At 43.0% G+C, this 22,794-nt stretch overlaps 1 protein-coding gene across 1 annotated transcript in view; it reads right to left on the bottom strand.

Moving 5' to 3' along the window:
- The window catches only part of EFCAB14 (EF-hand calcium binding domain 14), a 664,702-nt gene that overhangs the window by 291,326 nt on the left and 350,582 nt on the right, over positions 1 to 22,794 (bottom strand). Inside the window, exon 6 of the mRNA XM_044085823.1 lies at positions 11,416 to 11,610. Within this exon, the coding sequence (XP_043941758.1) occupies positions 11,416 to 11,610 (195 nt within the window). The remainder of the gene's footprint in view (positions 1 to 11,415; positions 11,611 to 22,794) is intronic.

Raw genomic sequence — 22,794 nt, 5'->3', positions numbered from 1 at the left:
AATAGTTTGTTTTGACACAGGCTTGCCCTGAGAACTCAAAGCAAAAGAAACAAACAACTGCTGAGACTGCCTGAACCCTTTAGTTCTGTCCAAATAATAACGCAACTGCCTGTGTACATCCAAAGTGTGCAAAATCTTTTCCCCTTATTTTGGGGATTTGCATAAAAGTAGGCAAATGAATAGTCTGGTTTAAAGCCACACTAGAAACCACCTTAGGCATAAAGGAAGGATTAGTACGTAATGATACCCTATCCTTATGGAAAATCAAGAAAGGCTCAACTGCCATAAGGGCCTGTAATTCAGAAACCCTTCTTGCAGAGGTAATGGCCAACAAAAAAGCAGTCTTCCATGATAAATATTTCAACTCAGCAGTAGCTGCAGGCTCAAAAGGTTGTAGAGTGAGTTTCTCCAACACAAAATTGAGATCCCAAGCAGGAGTAGGAGCTCTTCGTGGGGGTCTTATATTCTTTGCCCCTCTAAGAAATTGCTTGAACAAAGGATGAGAAAACAATGGCGGGTCGCAATCATAGTGAGCTGAAATTGCTGCAGCATGAACTTTAATAGACGAGAAAGACAAACCTTTGTCTAGTAACTCAGTAAGATATTGAAGAACCACACACAAATTAGGCTCAGAAACATCAAAATCTTTTGCTGCACTCCAAAATAAAAATCTCTTCCATTGTGCACTTTCCTTGTACTAGGCCTTCTAGCTTCCAAAATAACATTCAAAACTTGCTGAGGAAGTGGAGGCCCATTATGGTTCAAAACAGAATATGCCAGGCTGTTAGGTGCAGAGAGTGAAGCTTGACATTGAGCAAATGGCTGTCCTCCTGTGACAACAGGTGTGGAATCGAAGGCAAAGGCCATGGAGGCTTCCGTACTAGACTTCTTAGTAAAGGGTACCAGTGCTGTCGAGGCCAATCTGGAGCTATTAAAATCATCCTTGGCTTGTCCTGTCTGACCTTCAGAAGTACCTTTGGGAGGAGAGGCAGAGGTGGAAAGGCATACACATGAAGATTGCTCCAATTGAAAGAAAGAGCATCCACTCTCCAAGCTGTGGGATGAAACCTTTTGTGCAAAACTTTGGCAGCTGATGGTTTAGTGGAGAAGCGAACAGATCTATGTCTGGAGTTCCCCATGACACTGTCAATTTCTGAAATACATGAGGATCCAATTTCCACTCGTGGAGATCCATAATTGTCTGCTCAACACATCTGCTAAGGAGTTCTGTGCTCCTGGCAGAAACCTTGCCTGAAGATTGAGCTGTAAACTGAGAGCAGTCTCCCACAAAATCATTGCTTGCCTGCATAGAGGATAAGAATCGTTCCCCTTGCTTGTTGATGTACCACATGACAGTTGTGTTGTCTGTTAGAATCAACACCTGTCCTGGAAGAAGGAATTCCTTGAAAGCTATTAATGCAAACTGGACTGCTAACATCTCCTTCATGTTGATATGTAGATGTTGTAGTCTGACAGGCCACTTGTTTTGTATCCACTTTCCATTTAGATGAGCTCCCCAAGCTTTGTCTGAGGCATCTGTCGTTAAAATCTGACTTGCCTCCGGCCGGGTCACAGAGAGTCCCTTGTTTAGGTGACATTCCTGAGCCCACCACAAAAATTCCTTCTGAATGCAAGGTATTATTTGAATGACAGTGTCCAGATCCTGGCAGTGCTGTGTCCATACATTTTTGAGATACCATTGTAGCTTCCTCATATGCAGTTTGGCATTGGGAAGCACCAGAATACAAGATGCCATGAACCCTAAGGCTTGAAGGACTGTCCTTGCAGTCAGCCCGGACTGATGAGATAGTTGATGGAAGTAAAGGGATAGACTCTTTTGTTTGTTCGGGGTTAAAAAGGCCATCTGGGCTGCTGTATTCAGTCTCACACCCAGAAAGCACATGTCTTGAGAGGGTACTAGACTGGACTTTATTTCGTTCACAGAATACCCTAGGCATCTTAGCACTGCTATCACATATTCCAAATGATGAAGAAGCTCTTCCCTTCCTTGAGCCAGAATTAGGCAGTCGTCCAAATAAGGATAGATCTGTATTCCTTTTAGTCTGAAGAAAGCTATCACTGGAGCCAGAACTTTCGTGAACACTCTGGGCAGTAGATAAGCCAAAGGGCAATGCAGAGAACTGATAGTGAGAAGTCCCAGCTCGAAACGCAGATACTTTCTGCAAATGAGTCTGATAGGAACATGAAGGTAAGCCTCCTTGAGATCCAAAGTTACCATCCAATGATCTTTGCCCAGCAGAGGTAAAAGCTGCTGCAACGTCAACATTTTGAACTTGGGAATGTCCAGATAAGTGTTGAGGATAGATAAATCCAAAATTGGTCTCCACGTGTTCCCCTTCTTTGGTACTAGGAACAGGCGAGAATAAAATCCTAGGCCCACTTCTGGCAGAGGGACCGGCTGTATGGCCCCTAGTTGGAGCAACAGAGAAACCTGTTTGTGAGCCTCTATTCTTTGTTGAGGAGGAACGTCTGGCATGCCTTTGAAAGGAGGCAAGGTATGGAAATAAAACCTGTAGCCGTGGTGTATGATATCCAATACCCATCTGTCCTGGGTAATTAAACTATTTTCTTTGAAAAGTGCCAACCTTCCTCCCAAAGGTGCTGCCAGACGAGCAGGCTCTGGCAGTTGAAAAGGTAGGTCATTGGGTCTGCTTACGAAAGGACTGACCCCTGCCCTCACCGAAGCCTGTGCAGGAGAACTCCCTGTTCTAGGCCTGAAAGAGCCCTGAGCTCTGCCCTTACCACGTCTAGATCTACCCCTAGACTGGGAATCATAAGAAGGATACGTCCACCCCTTAGTAGGCCAATTTCTACTAAACTTTGGAGGCTGGACCTGCAAAAAATCTTTAACAGTCTGCATAGACTTAGCCTTGTCTTCCATTTTCTTCAAGACTGACTCAACAGGAGGACCAAACAACACGTCAGATTGTAAAGGAGCATCTAAAATCCTTGTTTTAACATGTTCAGACAAATTCTGATCCCTCAGCCAGGCGTGCCTCTGAAGAACAGTCCCAGTGGCAGCCACCCTAGACGAGGCCTGTACAGCATCAAAACCACATTGCAAAGAATGCTTACCCACTTGTTCAGAAACATGTACTAAATCTTGCAACTCTTTACAATCAATACCTACTGCCAGAGCATCAACCTTAGACTTCAATTGTGAAAGAAGATAGTTTTGGTATTTCAACATGTGAAACTGGCAATTCAGAGCCCTCATAGCAAGAGTGGAAGAAGTATAAACTTTCTTTCCCCATCTATCCAAGGCCCTAGCCTCCTTGTCTGTAGGAACCGGATTCTTAACAACAGAAGCCTTAACACCCTTAGGCCCCTGGCTAACAGTTTCTGGGTCTGCCCTAGGACTCTTAAAAAGATACTTATGAACTTCAGGCACCCTGTAATACCTATCCAGCTTAACAGGAGCAGGAGGCAAAGAATCAGGATTAAGAGAAGCCTCTGTAAAAACATCTTCCACTACATCCAAAACAGGAGGTATAGCCAAAGGCCTATGCTGGGGTAAAAACAGAAATTCCCTAAGCCGTTTCCTGGAATCAGAGAAGTCCTGACCCTCCCACTTAAAATGCTCCCTCATGGAATGAAGAGTTTCTGAAAAAGAAAAATCCTCAGGAGGAGTAGCAGAAGGAGTAGAATCATCCATATCAGAATCAGAATAAGGAGAGTACTCCTGCAAGTCTTCAGCCGAAGACTCTGAAACATCTGAAGCTTGCTCAAAACCCCCCAGCTCAGGCTCCACCCTAGGTCTCTTAGCAGGAGGGGGCATAGAACCCCTAATCAAAGTAATCAAATCTTCTGCCATTTTAAGCATATGCTTCTTGGGCATAGTACCTGAAGAGCTAGGGGTAACACCAACTGAAGCTAAACCTGGCCTGCCCCTGGAAGAACCTTAGAAACAGAAAGAGAGGGCCTAGCCACCTTAGGAAGGGAGGGGAGTATAGTAACCTGAGAAGCCCCCTCAGCCTGACTTGCCTCCTGAGAGGCCACATCTTGCAATAATAAGGTCTCACTCTGGGAACACAAAGAAATCTCCGGTGGAGCCACCGGCTCCACCGACACCTCTAAAGAACCGGCGTCCGGTACAGACGGTTCTTCTAGCCTAGGCTTAACTGCCTTGTCCTTGCGCTTCTTGAAGCGGCGCCGGAGCATCCGACGGCATTTTATAATTGCACCGCTTCCCAAAGACTAACCTTGCACAATCCAACCTTCTCTTTTAGTGCGTTTATTAAATCTAGCACAAGAGCGACAGCCAACAACGCCGTGCTCAGGCCCTAAGCAAGGAATACACAAAGTATGATAATCTCTATGCGGTATCTGTTTCCCACAAGAAACAATTATTAACTTTTTCTGACATCCGTAAATGACTGAGGCAAGAAAAACTAAAATATTCCCAACGGGTACTTAGCCAACTTTGAACTCGGTCTGAAACTTCTAAATCGAAAAATCTCAGAACGCCAACCGGCACTTGCAATGCTGCTTCTGCATCGGACCATGCGGCAAAAAAGACTGAGGATATGACGTCGGTCATGCGCATTTGTACCCTGACGTCCTGACGTCAGTTAAATGCGCCCTGACCGACGTCAGCCTTATACTTTGATATTCGGGCCGACCGTGGACAGCGGACTACCCAAGTGTCAGGACTGCAGCAATGTGAGATGAAGAACATCCACAATTTTATGAGAAACAGACCAAAAATATGAGGCAAAAGTCAGGACATTCTGAAAAAATCTGCACAGTTGAGAGGTAACTGTGTGTGTGTGTGTGTGTGTGTGTGTGTGTGTGTGTGTGTGTGTGTGTGTGTGTGTGTCTGTGTCTGTGTTTGTGGGCGCGCATGCATGCACACATGTATATTAATCTGAGCTTATCAATTCCACAACACCAGTTTTATAAAACTACTTCATTCCTTCAAAGACTGCTCTAGGACCAAAACCTCTACTATGGTCATTCCAAAGGAGAGGACACATACAACAGCATTATCAATAAAGATCCATACGTCTGTTTCAAGGTATAAGCCCATATTACGCTTTAGTGAAATCACAGCCTCCGTCAGATGTTGAGATTAAATCTTACAACGTATGCTTAGCCATTCAGGCATCACAGAAACCTCCACAAGAAAGGAATATACAATTTATCACAAGGCAATAACCGCCAGTCTTTTTAAGTGGATGGCCCAACAGAAAACAGTACAGAAGGATTTCTTAATATGCTCTAAGGGCTTTGCAAGTTTCAGGATGCACAGCTATGCAGAACGTAGATCACCACCACTGGACATACTACAAAGTAATATGTTCACCCCAATAAAGTATCAAGAGTTTTCAAGACTTCAAAGTTTAAGGAAGTATTTCTCAGCAACTACGACAACTGCCTATACTCTTAATAGAGGATTTAAGCAAACTACAATTCTCTTTACATTTCCATATACTTAGCATTCAGAATGCAAACATGCCAGAAAGTACAATTGTGTACACTTACCATAAATGTAGATGTTCCAGTGCATTCACTGTTGCAGTCATCACACTTGGGTTATCCTGCCAGGGGTAGCCCTCAGTCGGCCCGAATACCAGAGGCTTAGTATTTCTGCGTCGGTTGCTGACGCTCCAGGACTGACGTCAGGTCGTCAGTGGTATAAAAGCAGACAGCCGATGCCATTACATCAGTTTTTCTTGCCCCAACTGTCAGGTGCCCCCAAATAGGGAGCTAGGTTATGATGGAAGAACACCACCAGTAGAAAGTAAATACCAAAAATTCCCTGTACGAAGAGAGGAAGAGATAGAGAGAGAGACAAGGGAGATGGAGGGTGGGAAACCAGGACTGCAACAGTGAATACACCTGAACATCTACATTTATGGTAACTGTACACAACTGTACTACGCTCTTTGTGTTTCACTGTTGCAGTCATCACACTTGGGTTGATTTCCAAAGCTGAAGAAAAGGGTGAAGGCAGTCAAGAAGACTGGGGGCTGGCTAGGATGCCCTGCAAGACTGCAGTGGCAAAGCCTGCCCTGGATTTGGAGAAGATAGGCAGATGGTAATGCTTGGTGAAGGTATGAACAGAAGTCCATGTTGCAGCCTCCAGGATGTCCCTGGTGGGGACCCCTCTGAGAAAAGCTGCAGAGGTGAAGGTTGCCCTGCTGGAATGCATCCTGACCCCTTTGTGGGGCGGTTCCCCATGCTATCTGTAGCAGAGGTGGATGCAGTGTGCTATCCGTTTGTTTGTTTGTTTGGATATGGGCTATCCCTCTGCCCTTCCTGCAAAGCTGACTAGCAATTGGTAAGTATTTTCTGAAAGATTTAGTCCTATCCACATTTTTGAGTGTGCAGAATCCTTTCGTCCTTGTTTTGAGGGTCAGGGAAAAAGGTAGGCAAATGAATGGATTGGTTGAGAGCCACACTGGACACCACTTTAGACATGAAGGATGGGTTAGTCCTGAGGGAGACCCTGTCAACGTGGAAAATTATGAAAGGCTCTATAGCCATGAGTGTTTGTAGCTCTGAAACGCTTCTAGCTAAAGTGATGGCCAGAAGCAAGGCTGTTTTCCAAGAGAGGAATTTTAACTCTGGTGAAGCTGCAAGTTCAAGGGGGGGGGGGTAGGGTGAGCTTTTCCAACACAATGTTAAGGTCCCAAGCTGGGGTAGGAGCTCTTCTGGGTGGCCTTAAGTTGATAGCCCCTCTTCGGAACTGTTTGATGAGAGGGTGTGAGAAGAGAGGTGGCTCTGTGCTGTAATGAGCAGAGGTGGTAGAGGCGTGAATTTTAATAGAAGAGAAGGATAGACTCCTGTGTAGTAGGTCTGCTAGGTAATCCAGGATGAGAGGTAGGGAGGGCTGTGCTGTTTCGGCTCCCTTAGCCTGGATCCAAGTGCAAAACCTTTTCCACTTGTCAGCATAGGATTTTCTAGTGCTGGGGCATCTGGCCTCATGTATAATATCCAGGACTTGTTTGCTTAGACTGGCAGCTGGAGGAGAGGTCAGGGAATAAGCCAGGCTGCCAGGTTCCGGGTCTGCAATTGTGGATGCATGAATTCTCCACTCTTCTGGGTCAGGAGTGTTGGGACCTGAGGTAGGTGGCAGGGGTGACAGGCTGTGTAGCAGTGGGTACTAGTGCTGGTGTGGCCAGTCTGGGGAAATCAAAATTGCCCTTGGTTTTTCCTCCCTTATTTTGAGCAGTAACCTTGAAATGAGTGGTAGAAGGGGAAATGCATAGTTTGAGAGGTTTACCCATTGGAAGGCTACAGCATCTACTTTCCAGGCCTTGCTGTGAGGTTCCCTAGTGGAGAATTTTCTGAGCTGATGATTGGAGTGGGAGGCAAAGAGGTTCACCTTCGGGCTGCATCATTTCTGGGTTACAAGGTTGAAGGTTCTGTGGTCCAGCCTGTCACTTGTATGGGTCTAGCAGGTTTCTGCTTAAGTTGTCTGCCAGAGGGTTTAGGGAGCCTGGCAGGAATTGTGCTAGCACGTGAATCTGCATGGCTGAGGCCGTGTGCCAAAGGGTCAGGGCGAGTCTGCTGACAGGATAAGAGTGAGTCCCTCTGTGTATGTTGATATTCCACATCACTGTGGTGTTGTCTGTTTTGCTCACTAGAGGCCCTGGGGAGAGTAGGGGTCTGAAAGCTGTCAAGGCATGCTGAACAGCTAGCATCTCTTTTTGGTTGATGTGCAGATGTATTTGATTTGGGCTCCAATGGCCCTGAATACACCTGCCGTCCAGTTGTGCACCCCAGGCAGTCTGATGCGTCTGTAGTGAGGGTCTGGGCAGCATGGGGTTGTGAGAAGGGAAGTTCCTTGTTGTGGCTGCATGCTGCTGCCCACCAAAGAAAATCTTTCCTTAGACAGGGTATGATAATTTCCAGATCTTGAGAGTGTTGACACCAAAGGCTTTTTAGGTACCATTGTAGTTTCCTCATATGCAGTCTGGCATATGGAATGAGTAGAATGCAGGTGGCCATGAACCCTAGAGCTTGCAGGATTTTCCTTGCGGATAACTAGGTTCTGGTGGCTAGTTGAGAGAAGTAGCCTGTCAGGTAGGCTTGTTTTTCTGGAGTAAGGAATGCCATCTGGGATGCTGTGTCCAGGCTTGCTCCCAGGAATACATTTTTTGTGTGGGGACTAGTTTTGATTTCTTTTCATTGATAGTATACCCCAGGGAGGTCAGTAGGTCCTTTACAAAGGTCAAGTGCTGTAACAGCTTTTCCTGACTGTCTGCCTGGATCAGGCAATCGTCTAAGTAGGGGTAAATTTCAATATTTCTTTGTCTGCAAAAAGCAATGGCTGGAGCCAGGCATTTTGTAAAAACTCTGGGAGCAGTGGATAAGCCAAAGGGAAGCACAGAGAACTGAAAGTGCATAGATCCTGCCCTGAAACATAGACATTTCCTGCAAGATTCCCTGACTGGGATGTGTAGGTAGACCTCTTTTAGGTCTAGGGTGGCTAACCAAGCATCCTTGGAAAACATAGGAAGAAGCTGTTGGCGGGTGAGCATTTTGAATTTTGGTATCAACAGAAAGGTGTTTAGAATGGATAGATTGAGGATTGGGTGCCAGGTGCCCTCTTTTCTGGGTACCAAGAAAAGTCTGGAATAGAAACTTTGGCTTATCTGGTCTGCAGGAACATGCTGTATTGCCCTGATGGAGAGCAGGGAATGGACTTGCTTTTTGGCCTCTGCCCACTGGTTTGGAGGAAGATCTGGGAACCCTTTTGGGGTTGGCAGAGTGTGGAAATAAAATTTGCATCCCTGGGACACTATGTTGTGGACCCATCAGTCGTTGGTAATAGAGGCACAGTTGTTTGCATGGAAGGAGAGTTTTCCTCCTAGGGGCACAAGCAGGTGGCCCGATGTAAGGGGTGGAGGTGCAAAGTCATTGTGAGTTCTTACCATAAGGGGGTGGCTTAGCACTCCCTGTTTTTGAAGAGGAGGCACTCCATTGCTTAGATCTTTGCATTCCTTGGGACTGCTGTCTGGAGGGTCTGCTTCCCCTAGGTCTTGGGTGATCTGGCCTGGAGGGGGCCGGAAAGGACCAGTAGTGCTTGGAGGAGCAATGCCTACTGAATCTTGAAGGCTGGACCTGTAAAAAGTCTTTAACTGTCTGCATAGATTTAGCTTTTTCTTCCATCTTTTTTAAGACCTCTTCTGCCTGGGTGCCAAACAAATTGTCTTTGTTCAATGGTGCGTCCAATAATTTTGATTTGACATGGTCTGGCAAGGTCTTTTCCTAAAGCCAAGCATGCCTTCTAAGGAAAGAACCAGTGACTGCTGCCCTGCAAGATGCTTCTAGGGCATCAAAGCCACATTGCAAGGTGTGCTTAGTAACTTGGCTTGCAGAATGCATAAGCTCTTGCAATTCTTTATTTTCTGCACAAACAGGAAAGGAAGATATTTTTGTTTGAGGAGTTCCATGGTATGCTTCTGATATGTCAGCATGTGGAACTGACAATTTAGTGCTCTAATAGCAAGAGTTGCAGAGGTGTATACTTTTTTACCCCATCTGTCTAAGCTGAGGTTGCTTTAATTCCTTTAGGTCATTGGGAGAGGACCTCTGGGTCAGCAGTAGGATTTTTGAAAAGGAATTTGTGAGAGTCAGGAACTCTGTAGTACCTGTCAGATTTCCTGGGGGCAGGAGGGAGGGTGTCAGGTGTTAAACTGGACTCCATAAAAACATCATTCACAACATCCAAGACAGGAGGAATGGCTAAAGGTCTGTGCTGTGGTAAATCTAAGAATTCCCAGAGTCTCTTTTTTGAATGAGGATAGTCCTGACATTCCCATTGGAAATGCTCCCTTAAGTATGTAGGGTTTCACCAAATGAAAAATCTTTGGGAGGAGAGGCAGAAGGAATAGATTCCTCTGCATCAGAATCATCATAAGCAGAGAGGGGTTGCATGTCTTCATATTCAGAAACCTCAGAGTCATCGGACTCCTGTTCAGATAAAACTACTGGGGACAAGTCTCTTTTTCTTTTGGAAGGGGTAGCCTGGCTTCCCCTAATAAGCATAATAAGGTCTTCTGCAATTTTAAGCATTTGAGATTGAGGCATGGAAACAGGTGCCTGAGCTTGGGTCATCGTTTTTTTTTTAAGTGTAGTTCCCACCCTGGGCCTTATAAACTCGGCAGTTTTAGAAAGAACTGGAGATGCAAAAGAAGTTGTCGGTTTGTGTCGAGTATCGGTAGTGCGAAGAACTTCCTTGGAAACTGGTGCCTGCTCAGCAGCTCCGGACCCATCCAAGGTAAAGACATCCGCAGGATCCTTAGTCGAAGAAGAGTCCCACGGCATACCGGACTCCAAACGGATCTCGGTAGCGGCCTGCGAATCCACAGAAGCGGGCGACAGGGGCTGCGAAAGTGCCTCACTGAGGACCTGAGAACTGACGACTAGCTTAACGGAAGCATCGTCGGCAGTTTTGGACCTGTGCTGTCTGTCTCTGTCTTTATCCTTATGTTTTGTCAGAAAATCGGTAGTTGGATGGCTTACTGAAGCCATATCGGAATACGAGGACTGAGAGTGAAAATAGTTGGCTACAATAAGGGCTAAACGACGTATAGTTCTGGCATTGAACAAAGTGCAAAAGCGACAGCGAGGGACATTGTGGTCTGGGCCTAAACAGGTGACGCAGTAAGAATGGAAGTCTTGGTGTGGTATTTGCTTACCACAGGCGAGACAATTGTTAACTTTTTCTGACATCGGTTAGAGCAAGAAAAAAGGATCCTCAATGGGATACTTAGCTTTAGAAGACTTCAACTTCAACTTGGAAATGAAAACTCAGGTAGTGGCCAACCGGCACTTGTGCAAACTGCTTCTGCTTCGGGCTCCTTGGCAAGAAAGACTGATATAATGGCGTCGGCTGCCTGATTTTATACCACTGATGACCTGACGTCAGTCCTGGAGTACCACCAACCGACACAGAAATACTAAGCCTCTGGTATTCGGGCTAACTGAGGGCTACCCCTGACAGGATAACCCAAGTGTGATGACTGCAACAGTGAAACACGAAGAGCATATACACAGAATTTAAGCATTATGTGAAATCATCAATGCCTTCAGAAATTCAGCTGTAAAGTGTGGGGACCGAAACACATGACAAGAAGTTATTGTTAAGACAGATGTGAAATGATTCAAGACTGCTTCTGGAAATAAAAACTATTTAATTATTTACTTCATTCATTAGTAAGGTAAATTAATTTGTCCCAAAACAGAGTAGTTTTCAGCCATGACCCAGGCCATCAGCCAAATGACATTCACAACAAACCTAGAGTTACAGTTATGCACATTGTGCAATACATATACACAAGGCATAATATAGTTCAAAAAGTGCAATATATAAACAAGAGAGACTATAGCTTAGACAGAGATATAATGTACAGTATCGTATAGTAACATTTATTTTCTTACCAGACTTGTATTAAGACTTGTGTCTGACTTTGAAGAACTGCTAATGAGAGAGAGACCATTCTCCACTGAGGTAACTCTTTGTGTAAGATTACCGATGGCTACGTCCAAGCTAAAAATCCTGAGCTCCGTCTGCTTTTGGGAAATCACTACTGTTGCATTCATTTCATCAATGGCCTCATGAATATGGAGAGAACCCTGTAGATGGAAATGTAGCAAAAATAAATATTTCTGGAAAAAGTTAATGAAATGGTTACATCTCCAAAAGTTGCACTTGAGAATACTCATCCCTTAGAAGTGAGATGACTTTTATGTCTGTTGGTAACTGGCCCATATCCTGACAAGGGGAAGGGGATATAGTTCCTTCATACTTAACAATGGACCCAGTCCATCACAAAAAGGCACCAACTAATTGCTCAAATCTTGACTAGGGGAGAGGTCACAAGTCTTTCAGACTTAAAATTACCTCCACTCCCATCACAAAAGGCACAACTCAATCAAGTGCTCCACAAGGGTCCACAAATGTTCCTCTCCTCTTCTCTATATCTATAAACAATTTGATTTGTCACAGCTATAACTTATTATATATGCCAAAGATATGGCACTTTATAGATCCAGCCCAAAACACAAAGTTACCCAAAGTCAGGTACAACTAGACCTACTAAAGCTATGCAAATGGCTACAAAAAAAAATTCTACTGAAAAATCTAAATACTAAAACAATGACCTTTAGAACAAACAAAAAGCCCGAACTCTGTCCAAAACAAACATAAATTCAATAATCTCACTGAACCTACCCAACATTTCAGATTTTCAGATACCTCAGCATCTGGTTAGATAAATCATTTAATTATCAGATGCACATAAAAAATCAGATCCAAAATAAAAGTACAGTTGTATAAGAACTTACTATAACAGTAGAGGTCCTGCTGATCACTGCTGCAGTATTCCAAACAGATGGGTTTTCATGGCTGATGTATGGACAGGGTCGATAATTCTAATGTTCTTTGGAGCATACATCCGACTTAATGACCTCAGCTCGCTGGTGTAGGGGTACATAAACAGATATATGAGCTTAAATCCTTGGACTATCTCCAAGCCAGCAGTCTGAAGACATATGAGAAAGTAGTAGTAGTAATAATCATTCATGAGGGGCATCTTAGAAGACGAGAGGTCCCCCCCAGACCTAAGGTCTGCTTGACAGGGCAAGTAAAAAGGAGAAGAGGGAAAAATACAAGAAAGGGGGAAGGAGGGTGGGAAGGAATATTGAAACAGTGATCAGTAGGACATCTATTGTTATGGTAAGTTCTTACACAGCTGCACCATGTCCTGTCTGAAATAACTGTTGCAGTATTTTAAACATATGTGATTCGCAAAGCTTAAGGGAACAATCGTGAAGGTTGTCCAAGAGACCAAACAGGATTGACCTAACAAAGGCAGCACCAAACCTGGAAAAGGCATATATCCTATAATGTTTATTGAAGGTGTACACAGAAGACCAAGTAGTAGCTTCCAAGATGATACTGCAATCTACCCCTTTGTAGAAAGCCCCTGAGGAGGCTACTGCTCTAGTAGAAAGAGCTGCAGGAAAGGAGGGCAATGATTTGTCATGGTGTGAATAACAAAAAGAGATTACTTAGAAATCCAGCTGGCAATAGTTTGATTAGACACTGGCTGGCCTAGTTTAGAGGCCATGAAAGAAACAAACAGTTGGTCTGATTTACAAATTGCCTTAGTCTTGTCTAAATAAGAATCTCATTTTTTTTGTGCACATCAAGAGAATAAAGGAGTCTTTCCCACCATTGTGTGGTTTGGGAAAGAATGTAGGCAGATTGGTGGCCTGTTCGAGTGACAACTCATTTACAACTTTTGGCATAAAAGAGGGGTTTGGCCCTCAGTAATACCCTGTCCTTATGAAAAATCTGAAAAGGTGGGACAGCCGTGTTTGCCACCTACAGTTCTGAGATTCTCCTAGCAGAAGTTAGAGCCAGCAACAAAACAGTTGTCTAGGTGCAGAATTTACATAGAAGCAACAGCTGTCTTAAAGGGGCATACAGTAACTTTTTCTAGCACAAAGTTGAGATCCCAAGGAGGGGGTACAGGTTTCCTCTGAGGGATTAGGTGTAGTACCCTTTAAAAAACTGACTGAGTTCAGGCCTGGACATAACAGGTGGACTGTGGGGAAGACAGCCTGACATAGCCGAAATGTTGGCTTTAATAGATGAGTAGGCCAGATCCTTCCTCATAAGCTCAAACAGAATAAGACAAGAAGAACCTCTGACTTTGTAGGGTTTGCATTACACCATATAGAAAGTTTCTTCCATTTAGCTAGAAAGGATATTCATGTAGTTGGTCTTCTTGTCTCATAGAGAAAATTGATGTCTGGAAGGGATCAGAATCCTATCATCCATACACTCTGAGGAATGATTGGTTGAGAAGAAGTAATGAGCCCTTCTGTTGTGTAATAAAGTTCACTTTGTGGGGAAACCTGTTGTGACTGCCCCTGGCTAGTTGATAGAGAAGGGAGAATCAATCCCACCTTGCCCAAAAGGGAGTCACCAGTATGAGTTTTGTTTTTTTCTTTTTTGGATCTTTAATAAAACTTTTGGTAGCAGCGGAAGTGGAGGGAAGGCATAAAGGAACTTCCCTGTCCATTGGAAGGAAAATGCATCTGTTCGCCATGCCTAGGGGCAAGGAGTTCTGCTTCAAAGGAGGGGGAGCCATTTTTTGCTTTCTGAGTCAAATAAGTATATCTGTGGTATTCCTCACCCCTTGACAATATATATGAAAACTTGCCTTTTGAGAGTCTGTTTGTGGGTTTTTTCATGGACCTGCTTAGGGAGTCTGTCAGGATGCTGTTCTGTGATGGAATGTACACTGCTTGAAGGAACCTGCCCAACTGGGTGGCCAGTTCCCAAGCCATCTAAGCCAATCTGACCTTGTTCTTCCTTGCTTCTTATGTACCACATGAAAGCTGTGTTGTCAGTGAATACTTGTAAAGGCCCTGATTTCCAGAGGTGGGCGAAAACTTGCACAGCCTGAATGATAGTCCCAATCTCTTTCAGGCTGATGGGTTATTTTTTAAGGCTGGTCTGCCAAAGTCCTGGACCTTGTAAATGGCCATTCATACCCCCAGGCCTCGGCTGAGGCATCTGCGTACATCTCTTGACTTGGGCTCTGTGCCTTGAAAGGCAATCCTGAGTTGAGGCCCACCAGTGTCACCCACCACAGGATCTAATTATTGAGACAAGGCATTAGAGAGATCTGTGTATCCAGGGGTTAAGTGTTTTGAGACCATACAATTTTCAGGTACTACTCAATTTTCCTCATACACAACCTGGCTAAAGAACGCATTGCTATGGTTGGTGCCATGAATCCTACTGTACTTGAAATCTTCCTGGCTGAAGAAGCCTTGAGGGAGATGAGGGACTGGTAATAATTAGTAAGGTTCTGTACCTCTTCATGACGCAGAAGGATGCATGTTATTTGCATCCAATTTACAATCCAAGAAAACAACATCTTGGGTGGGGCTAGAGTGAAGATTTTTTGAATTCAACTTTGAATCCCAGTAGCTGGATGAGGTTTAGAGTCCACTAGAGGTGCTGTTCTAAGATCTAAGCAGCAGAGGCCTGGATAAGCAGATTGCCTTCAGAGTCCTGCAAAAGGCTAAAACAGGAGATAAGCAATTTGTGAATACACTGGGGGCTGTAGTGAGCCCAAAAGGCAGAGCAGTAAACTGAAAATGAGATGAGCCAGTATTTCCTGCAAGAAGGGAGTATGGGGATAAGCAGGTAGGTATCTTTCAGATCCATGGAAACTAGAAAAGGCTTGCAGAAGAATAAAGGGAAGCAAAGTCTGGAGAGAAAGCATTTTGAACGTGGGAATCTTGAGAAAAGTGTTCAGCTGAGAGAGATCCAGTATGGGTCTCACTGACCTTTTTGAGGAACAAGAAACAGTCTGGAGTAAACCCTAATCCCACAAACGGAAGAGGAAGTAGCTCTACAGTGCCTTAAAAATTAAGTTACTTTAGAATGGGGGGGGGGGGGGTTAACTTGTCTCTAGAGTGGAGGTAGAATACCTTCAAAGGGAAGTTATTATTTCCAGGACTTGGCAAAGCTCTTTTTTATGATGGATATTACCTGTTTGTCTGTGGTAATCCTTTCCAAATGTGAGATAGGCAGAGTGAGCCTTTTTGAAAAGGGTAGGGTATGACAGGATAGGATAGGACTGAGGGGGAATGGCAGATTCGAAGGATAGTCACAGTGACTTGTTGGGAAAGAGATGCCTCTGAGATCTGTAGTCGCTTTCATTTTTTTCTGGAAATCTTTTCCTGGGTGCCTATTTGTGTCTCTGGGAAGGTCTATGTTCCTTCTGACAAAGAGGGTTATGCTTAGTTGGATAATTCCTCTGACATCTTGGTACAAAGCTAAACAGAATTTGCTTGCAGTCTTTCATAGTCTTACCTTGTTCCTGCAAGGTTTTGAAAAGGCTCGCTGCCTGTGGTTCAAACAAAAGACTTTTGTCAAGGGGAGAATCAAGAAGCTTAACCTTGAAATCCTCTGGCGTGGGCTGATTGTGTAACCAGACTTATCTGCGGATGACTGTACCAGGAGCAGCTGCTCTGGTGGAGGCCTTAACAGCATCATAGCTGCATTTAATACAATGTCTGGCCACTTCAGTGACCTGATTCACCAAGGACAACACTAGTTGAATAGACTCAGTACCTTGCCTGTCCACCACTGCTTTATTTAAACTGTTAAGGATGGATAAAAGGTATTTGGACATTTGGGTTTGATAATGTTTTTACCATGAAAACCAGAGAAGCGGAAATATAAACCTTTTTCCAAACCTAGCCATACCCCTTGCTGCCCTTGTTTGAAGGTAGGGCGTTGGCATTAGCATTGGGAAGAAATTTAGAAGGCTTGTCAGAAGATAAGGAAACAGCTGAAGGGTCAGCTACAGGATTCTTAAAGAGGAAATTAGGGTCCTCAGGTACCTTGTAAACTCTGTCTGGCCTATTTGGAGCAGAACGCTGAGAGTCAAGGGTTGAAGATGTGGATTTGAAAGCATCTGAAATGGTATATAGGACTGAGGGACAGTGGAGGGGGATGAAGTGCCCCTCCTCTAAAGGGTTATATTACCTCTTTTGGACATCAGAGATTTACCTAGACTCCCACTCTAAGCATTTCATTATATTTAAAATGGTCTCAACGGAAGATGCCTCTTCCATGGGGGAGTCAGGAGAAAGGGACTCCTCATCAGAGGGGATCTGGCCAGGAGAATGCATTTGTGGGGGAGTAGGCTTGTGAATGGTCATTGGACTCAGAGAGCTCCTCATGACAGGAAGATGACTGTACACTGACAGTCTGTGGAGTGGGAAGAAAAGTGGAAAATTAAGGTGGTTTATTATAGCTTTGAGTACACCCTGAGAAAAGTCCATCTATTCTGTCTTCCTAGACAGAGGAGTTGAGGAAATATGTTTGATTTTCTTTTTTTTCCTTTGGGATGATGTGCTTGAACGAAGTGCAGAGGCTCTGACCCCTGGCAAACCTCGATCAATTTGCTGGGCATATCGTCTATAAATAAAATCTGTGGGAGGTCATCCAGACCCTCTGAAGTAATGATGTGCAGTTTCCCCTTCTCAGATGCAGTGTCTTCGGACGGACGGTCCTCTGACACCATACTGGCTTCCAGCTGGTTTGCAATAGAGGGCATCTCAGACAGACTCAAATGCACTGCAGGTTCTGTAACCAGACAGTGTAACAGGTCTACATCTCTTGACTTTCTTCCTATGAGGTACGTCCAGTGTGACTGTATCCACCATCTTGGAATGGGCCAGACACTTCAGTCGTTGGATCTCCAAGAAAGTGTTCAATAAAGACAAGTGGGAACGCCAAGTCTTGGCCACAAAAATTGGCAAATGGAACAAACATTATAGTTGTAGTGTGCACCTATGCAGAAAAGACACTGGGTATGGAGGTCTTCGCTGGGAATCTTCCTACCACATTCACATTTACCCCTCCAAGCTGACATCTAACAAAAATGCAGGGAAACAATTTAAACAGGAAGGAAGATTTTCTAATGGGACACTTATATGAATTTGTGGAGATAAACGGTGCACACGAAGATTAGACCATTAGGTGTATGACTTGTGTTCAAGCTGGCAGTGAGTGTGTGGATTTAAGCTCATTCATACATTTATATACCCTTATGCCAGTCAGATGTGGTCATAAATGGGATGTATGCTGCAGAGAAGGTCAGATCTGACATCAGTGATGAAAACCCATCTCCCTACACAGCTAGGAAATGGTTTACCAATATTTGCTACCATTTCTAAAAATTCTTTATACTGTAAACTATTTCCAACAAAACTGGCCACTTTGCTCTCCACTCCAGGAGCATAATTTGAAAACACTCTCCAAAGCCAAAGGGCTCCCTATTCTAGGTAGAGCAAACTTCCTGCTAAACTTGCGTTTATAAACTACTTCACTGAAAAACCCCTTCACCTCTTGACATGAGACTGATTGCATCTACCCCCATTTATAACCTCAGGAACTGCAAGAAGGCTACATAGCAGCTTAGACAACACTATCTGTACTAGCACCCAAGCTCTGCCAATCCCTTCAACCTTGTACACAGAAGTAGACACCTATACTAAATTTCATCCACGACTCTAGCAATTTTTGTTTTAACATCTCAATGCAAATGTTATGCCACAGGGCAAATCACCCAATTACAACTTTTGCAACTTTACGCTTTTGGCCTGAAATCTCTCTATCTCTGCAAGGTAACTCTTTTTTAATCACTTTTGTAAAGTAATACATATTACACTTACCAAAATTCAGCACAACATACACTCCTCCCTGTTTAGTTCCATTTTATGTTCTACATATTCTTTCAGTGAAATAATTTAATGCCATTTGTTTTCCAATCATGCATACTTTTTCAATTGTAAAATATTTTTCCTCAGTGTTAATTCTATATATCACTCAATTGGTGTCTATGTTTGTTCTTGCCGTAACATGTAACCTAGACTTGTTGTGTCTTTCGGCTTTTCCTGGTTAGGGGTCGCCACAGCGGAACTCTGGTCCGCTAAAGATTGGCAGTGGATTTTTACGTGCCGAATTGCCAGCCCTGACGCACAACCTTTAACAAAGGTACGCCCATTCACGCATATCTCCACACAGAAGACGCTCTAGCTGAGAATCGAACAGGACAACATCTTACTGCGAGGCGACATGTAAGCTAGACTAAGACTGCAAATTCAAATCAGTAAATTAAATAAACTTGTCACTCATCATAATTCCCCATTAGCAATACCTCTTTTGACAACACCCCTAAATAGACAATAATCCAATCAGTGCTAAATGGTCATACCAATATATGTACTGAAAAAAAAGTACCCCCACTCCCACCTCAGCAGTCCTCACTTGTACAGAAAACCCTATGTAAAATTATTAAACTAGGTGGGCAATGCAAACTGATAATACTAGGTTTTCTCAAATTAGACTGCAAAAGTCAGCCAATGAGGCAACGCAGCTGATTTCTCTACCTGCATAGCCTAAAAGATTGGCAACAGTGGTACTAGACATAGCACAATAACAGGGAGACTTTAACTCAATATAAGCCTCCACAGCTTTACCCCATTACCTGATATGTTTGCCATCCTATCTCTTTCCACACCTAAAAAAACTCTGACTGCTCTACTGCATCCCAGTCCCCTACTACTTACTGTTACAAAAAAACCCTTTACTTACATATTTTCAATTTATTCCTCAACCAAAAGCATTCCCCACATTTTCAAACATGCCGCATTCACTCTTCTCCCTAAACTTCATCCATTTAACTCAGCTAGTTATTTTCAACCAATAGAAATAGTATTCCCTCTGGCTAAGATTTAGGAAAAACAGTTTATAACTAAACACTGGAACATTCAAAAGTACAATCTCTCACAAAACTAGCAAGGAGTTTCTCCCAAATGTAATATCTTACAGCCCATTACTCCCACAATGGTTATACAGTAACTATTTAGAGGGCAAACTCACTGAAGCAATTTTCTTGGATTTAAAGAGTACATTTGAAACTGTCCAGCACTCTCTACTTCTCTTAAAGCTGCAGGTCAAAGGCTTTTCCACAGAAATAGTCCAGTGGTTTAGTAGCTACCTAATGGACCTTTCATGGCTGTTGTTAAAGCATTAACTACTCTGGACTCCTCATTACAGGAGTGTCTCAAGGGTCAATATTGGGCCCTCTTCCATTTTCGCTATTTATTAATAACTTGCCCTGGGGCTATCATAATATTAATTGCATCCTGTATAAAGACAATCTTTATAACCAGTTTTAAATGCAGCTCTATAGAAAGATTTCAGCATTATTTGGAACTGGCTATCTGCAAATAAGCTCAAAGCAAACTAATATCAACAGTTATGCTAGTTTGTTATTTAGTACAAACAAATGTTTACCTAAAACCACCCACTGCTAATTGCATACCTTGATGAATCACCACTTATGTATAATACCCAAATTAAGTATTTATGTGTCTTCCTAGGCCATGACTTATCATTTCATTCACACATAATGACAACAGGCCACAAAGGCCCTTAACCAACTGAATGTACTATTTAATGTACTTAGTCCGGAGGCTAAATGAGCTATGGCAATAAATGTACTGCTCTCAAGACTTGAACATGCTCTTTCCTTAACTGCCCTGCTCCCACTCCATAGCACTGCCATCTTACTACTTACTGGAAACAGAATCCTTTGATTTTTTTTTTGCCTATTTGTTAGAAGGAGCATTTCTGTCTTACAAAAGTAAATAAATAAATAAAAACGGTTACCCATCACTGGTAGGGCCACCCTCCTCTCATAAATGGTTAAATGATTTACTGTCACCATTAAAGAAAAGATTCTCAAGGTATACCACATTCATAATGCAGGGGCAAAATGACCCACGTCTGAAGAGACCAACTTTCAAATAAGGAATCGTTGAAGAAGCCTTCTCTAAAGTTGCATAAGCCTGTTAGAACTTGCAAAAACACATAATGACTAGAGTGCAAAGCTCTCCTCAATAAAACACCTCAAGTCCAAAAATCAAAAGAGAGAGAGCACCACAGCTAAAGAAGATATACAAGCAGGTAAAATATTTACTGGAGTAAGACTTTCACGCTTCTGAAGAAGCGTCCATTGGGATGTGAAAGTGCTTACTCCAATAAATATTTTACCTGCTTTAGCTGTGGTGCTCTCTCTCTTTTTATTTTTGGACTTGACCTGTTAGAACTTGCCTACAGTTTGGCCAGGTTTAGAGAGAGGAAAAAAAGGCATCTGACCAAAGAAAATGCATGTAACTGCTTTTGGACATGGGTTAACCATGAGATTCTCAACTGATGTCAACTCTGTACAAGCAGTAATAATTAATTTTCCTCTACTGATCAAAATTTTCTATGTATACTACAGCTCTCCTCTTAGCACATCATAATTCCTTGTGTGTTTTTCTACTATATAAAATTGGATATAAAGCAATTATTTAACGCTTCTATTCCAAGTTGCTAATGTTTGTATGTAATGTCTTTCCCAATGGCTCAGGCTGTTGCAGAAAAAGGTCATTGGACCAGTCCACCAACTCAGTTAACAAATTTAAAATAAAACCATATATGGTAAATGATCCTGCCAATGTAGACGTAAATATTTAGTAGTGCTTTAGTTGTTACATAGTTAAATAATAGACTGGAAATTTCAGACAGCAATTCCAAAATGAAACTGTAAAAAGAAAAGCAATTGTGTGATAGAGAAGCTTCCTTCAGTGATCTTAGTTTAAGGGCTCCTGTGGTACACAAGTTAATGTGAGGCACAGCTGCAAGTAGCATAACCTAGGAAAGAAAGGGCAGCAGGCAGACACGTCAGAAAAGAACTGAATTTAAGGAGGGATTCCTTGAAGGATGTCTTTCATGTGATGTTCTGTACTAAGGCTTAAAATCTAAGTCATAGTCTTCACTGAAAGTATGTACAACAAACCAAAAGTCTATGCCATGGACACCTGTTATACACGTAGCCAATGCCAGCCATTCACAAAGGCTCTTCTTGCAATCTGCCTTCATAATGGAAGAAAACAAGAACAAGGCTGGTTGTTGGTATACTCAAAAGGAAGATCAAGAGATCACCTCTACACATTTCTCAAAGCAGATGTTAATTCTTCAAATGTTTTAAAATAAAGAATCTAACCCATGCGACTCACCAAGAATCGACCAGATTGACACTGGGGATCTCTAACAGAGTATCAGCAAAAACGTGCATGAAAAGGAAAAACATAAGAAAGATATTTCAGAAGAGTCAAACTTTCTGCAGAACTAGCCTGCTCTGTGCGTTGAAAATGTCCATTTTTGTTAGACCACACTGAATGAAATTTCCTGGTCATCCAAAAAGTGAACCTTCAGATAAAAGACAGGAGAAGACTGTTAACTAAGGAGGCCTACCAAACAATTTTCAGTGCTTTCAACATGAACTGCTTTAAGGCACATTATCAAATCTACAGTGGCTTCTTTCAGAAAAGGTAACATTTAGTACTTTTTTTTACTTGTCAGCGTTACACATTTTGGACTGGTTGTCTGATTTGAATGAGGAAACTGCAAATGAATTTCAGAACTACCACAAGTGCTTGCATTAGCAACTTGCAATACACTTGCTCTAGACATGCTTGTATTTGTGAGTGAGTGCACAGTGGTCTAAGCTGTTGCTTCTATTACCTCTTATGGAAAATATTACTACAAAATAGACATATTTACCAATCATGTACAGTGATCCTAAATGGAACCTTTAGGTGTTTTGTTGCACTTACAATAGAAGGAAATACAATGGGTCAGCCACTCTGATAATGCTAACTTACCAACAGGAAATCCCTCTTCCTTATTCCTGAAAATGACAAAGCTACTTACCTTTTCAGGGAGAATTAGGGTTGCCAGGTGTCCGTTTTTTGACCGGACTGTCCGGTTATCTGACAAATTGTCCGGTTAGAAATTTCAATCAAAACCGGACTTTTGGTTTTAAATTTTGCGGCGCTGATGTCATCACATGCGTGGCTACCAGCCTGTCGGAATTGAGTTCAATGAGCTCACTTCCGGTAGTGCGAGCGGGAAGCAGAAGCCCAGCATGTAGTGCAAGTGGGAACTTAAGCAGAAGCCCAGCATTAACCAACTTTGGATTATTATGGATATTATTTCACTTTGGGGAATTCATCAGCTTGACTTACGGGAAGGCAGCAATTTCAGAAGCCAGCACAAAGGTAGGGTGTGTGTGATTGGGAATAATATTAGAAACCGCATTAACATCTCAGTCCTGATGGTATGACTGCCAGTATGGGTACATTCAATGTGCGATAAATATATGTACA

The sequence above is a fragment of the Protopterus annectens genome, chromosome 10.part0, assembly GCF_019279795.1.
Source record: "Protopterus annectens isolate FY-2018-M chromosome 10.part0, PAN1.0, whole genome shotgun sequence".
Lineage (NCBI taxonomy): Eukaryota > Metazoa > Chordata > Ceratodontiformes > Protopteridae > Protopterus > Protopterus annectens.
Note: the sequence above shows the minus strand (reverse complement) of the source record. Positions and strands in the feature narration are given on the sequence as shown.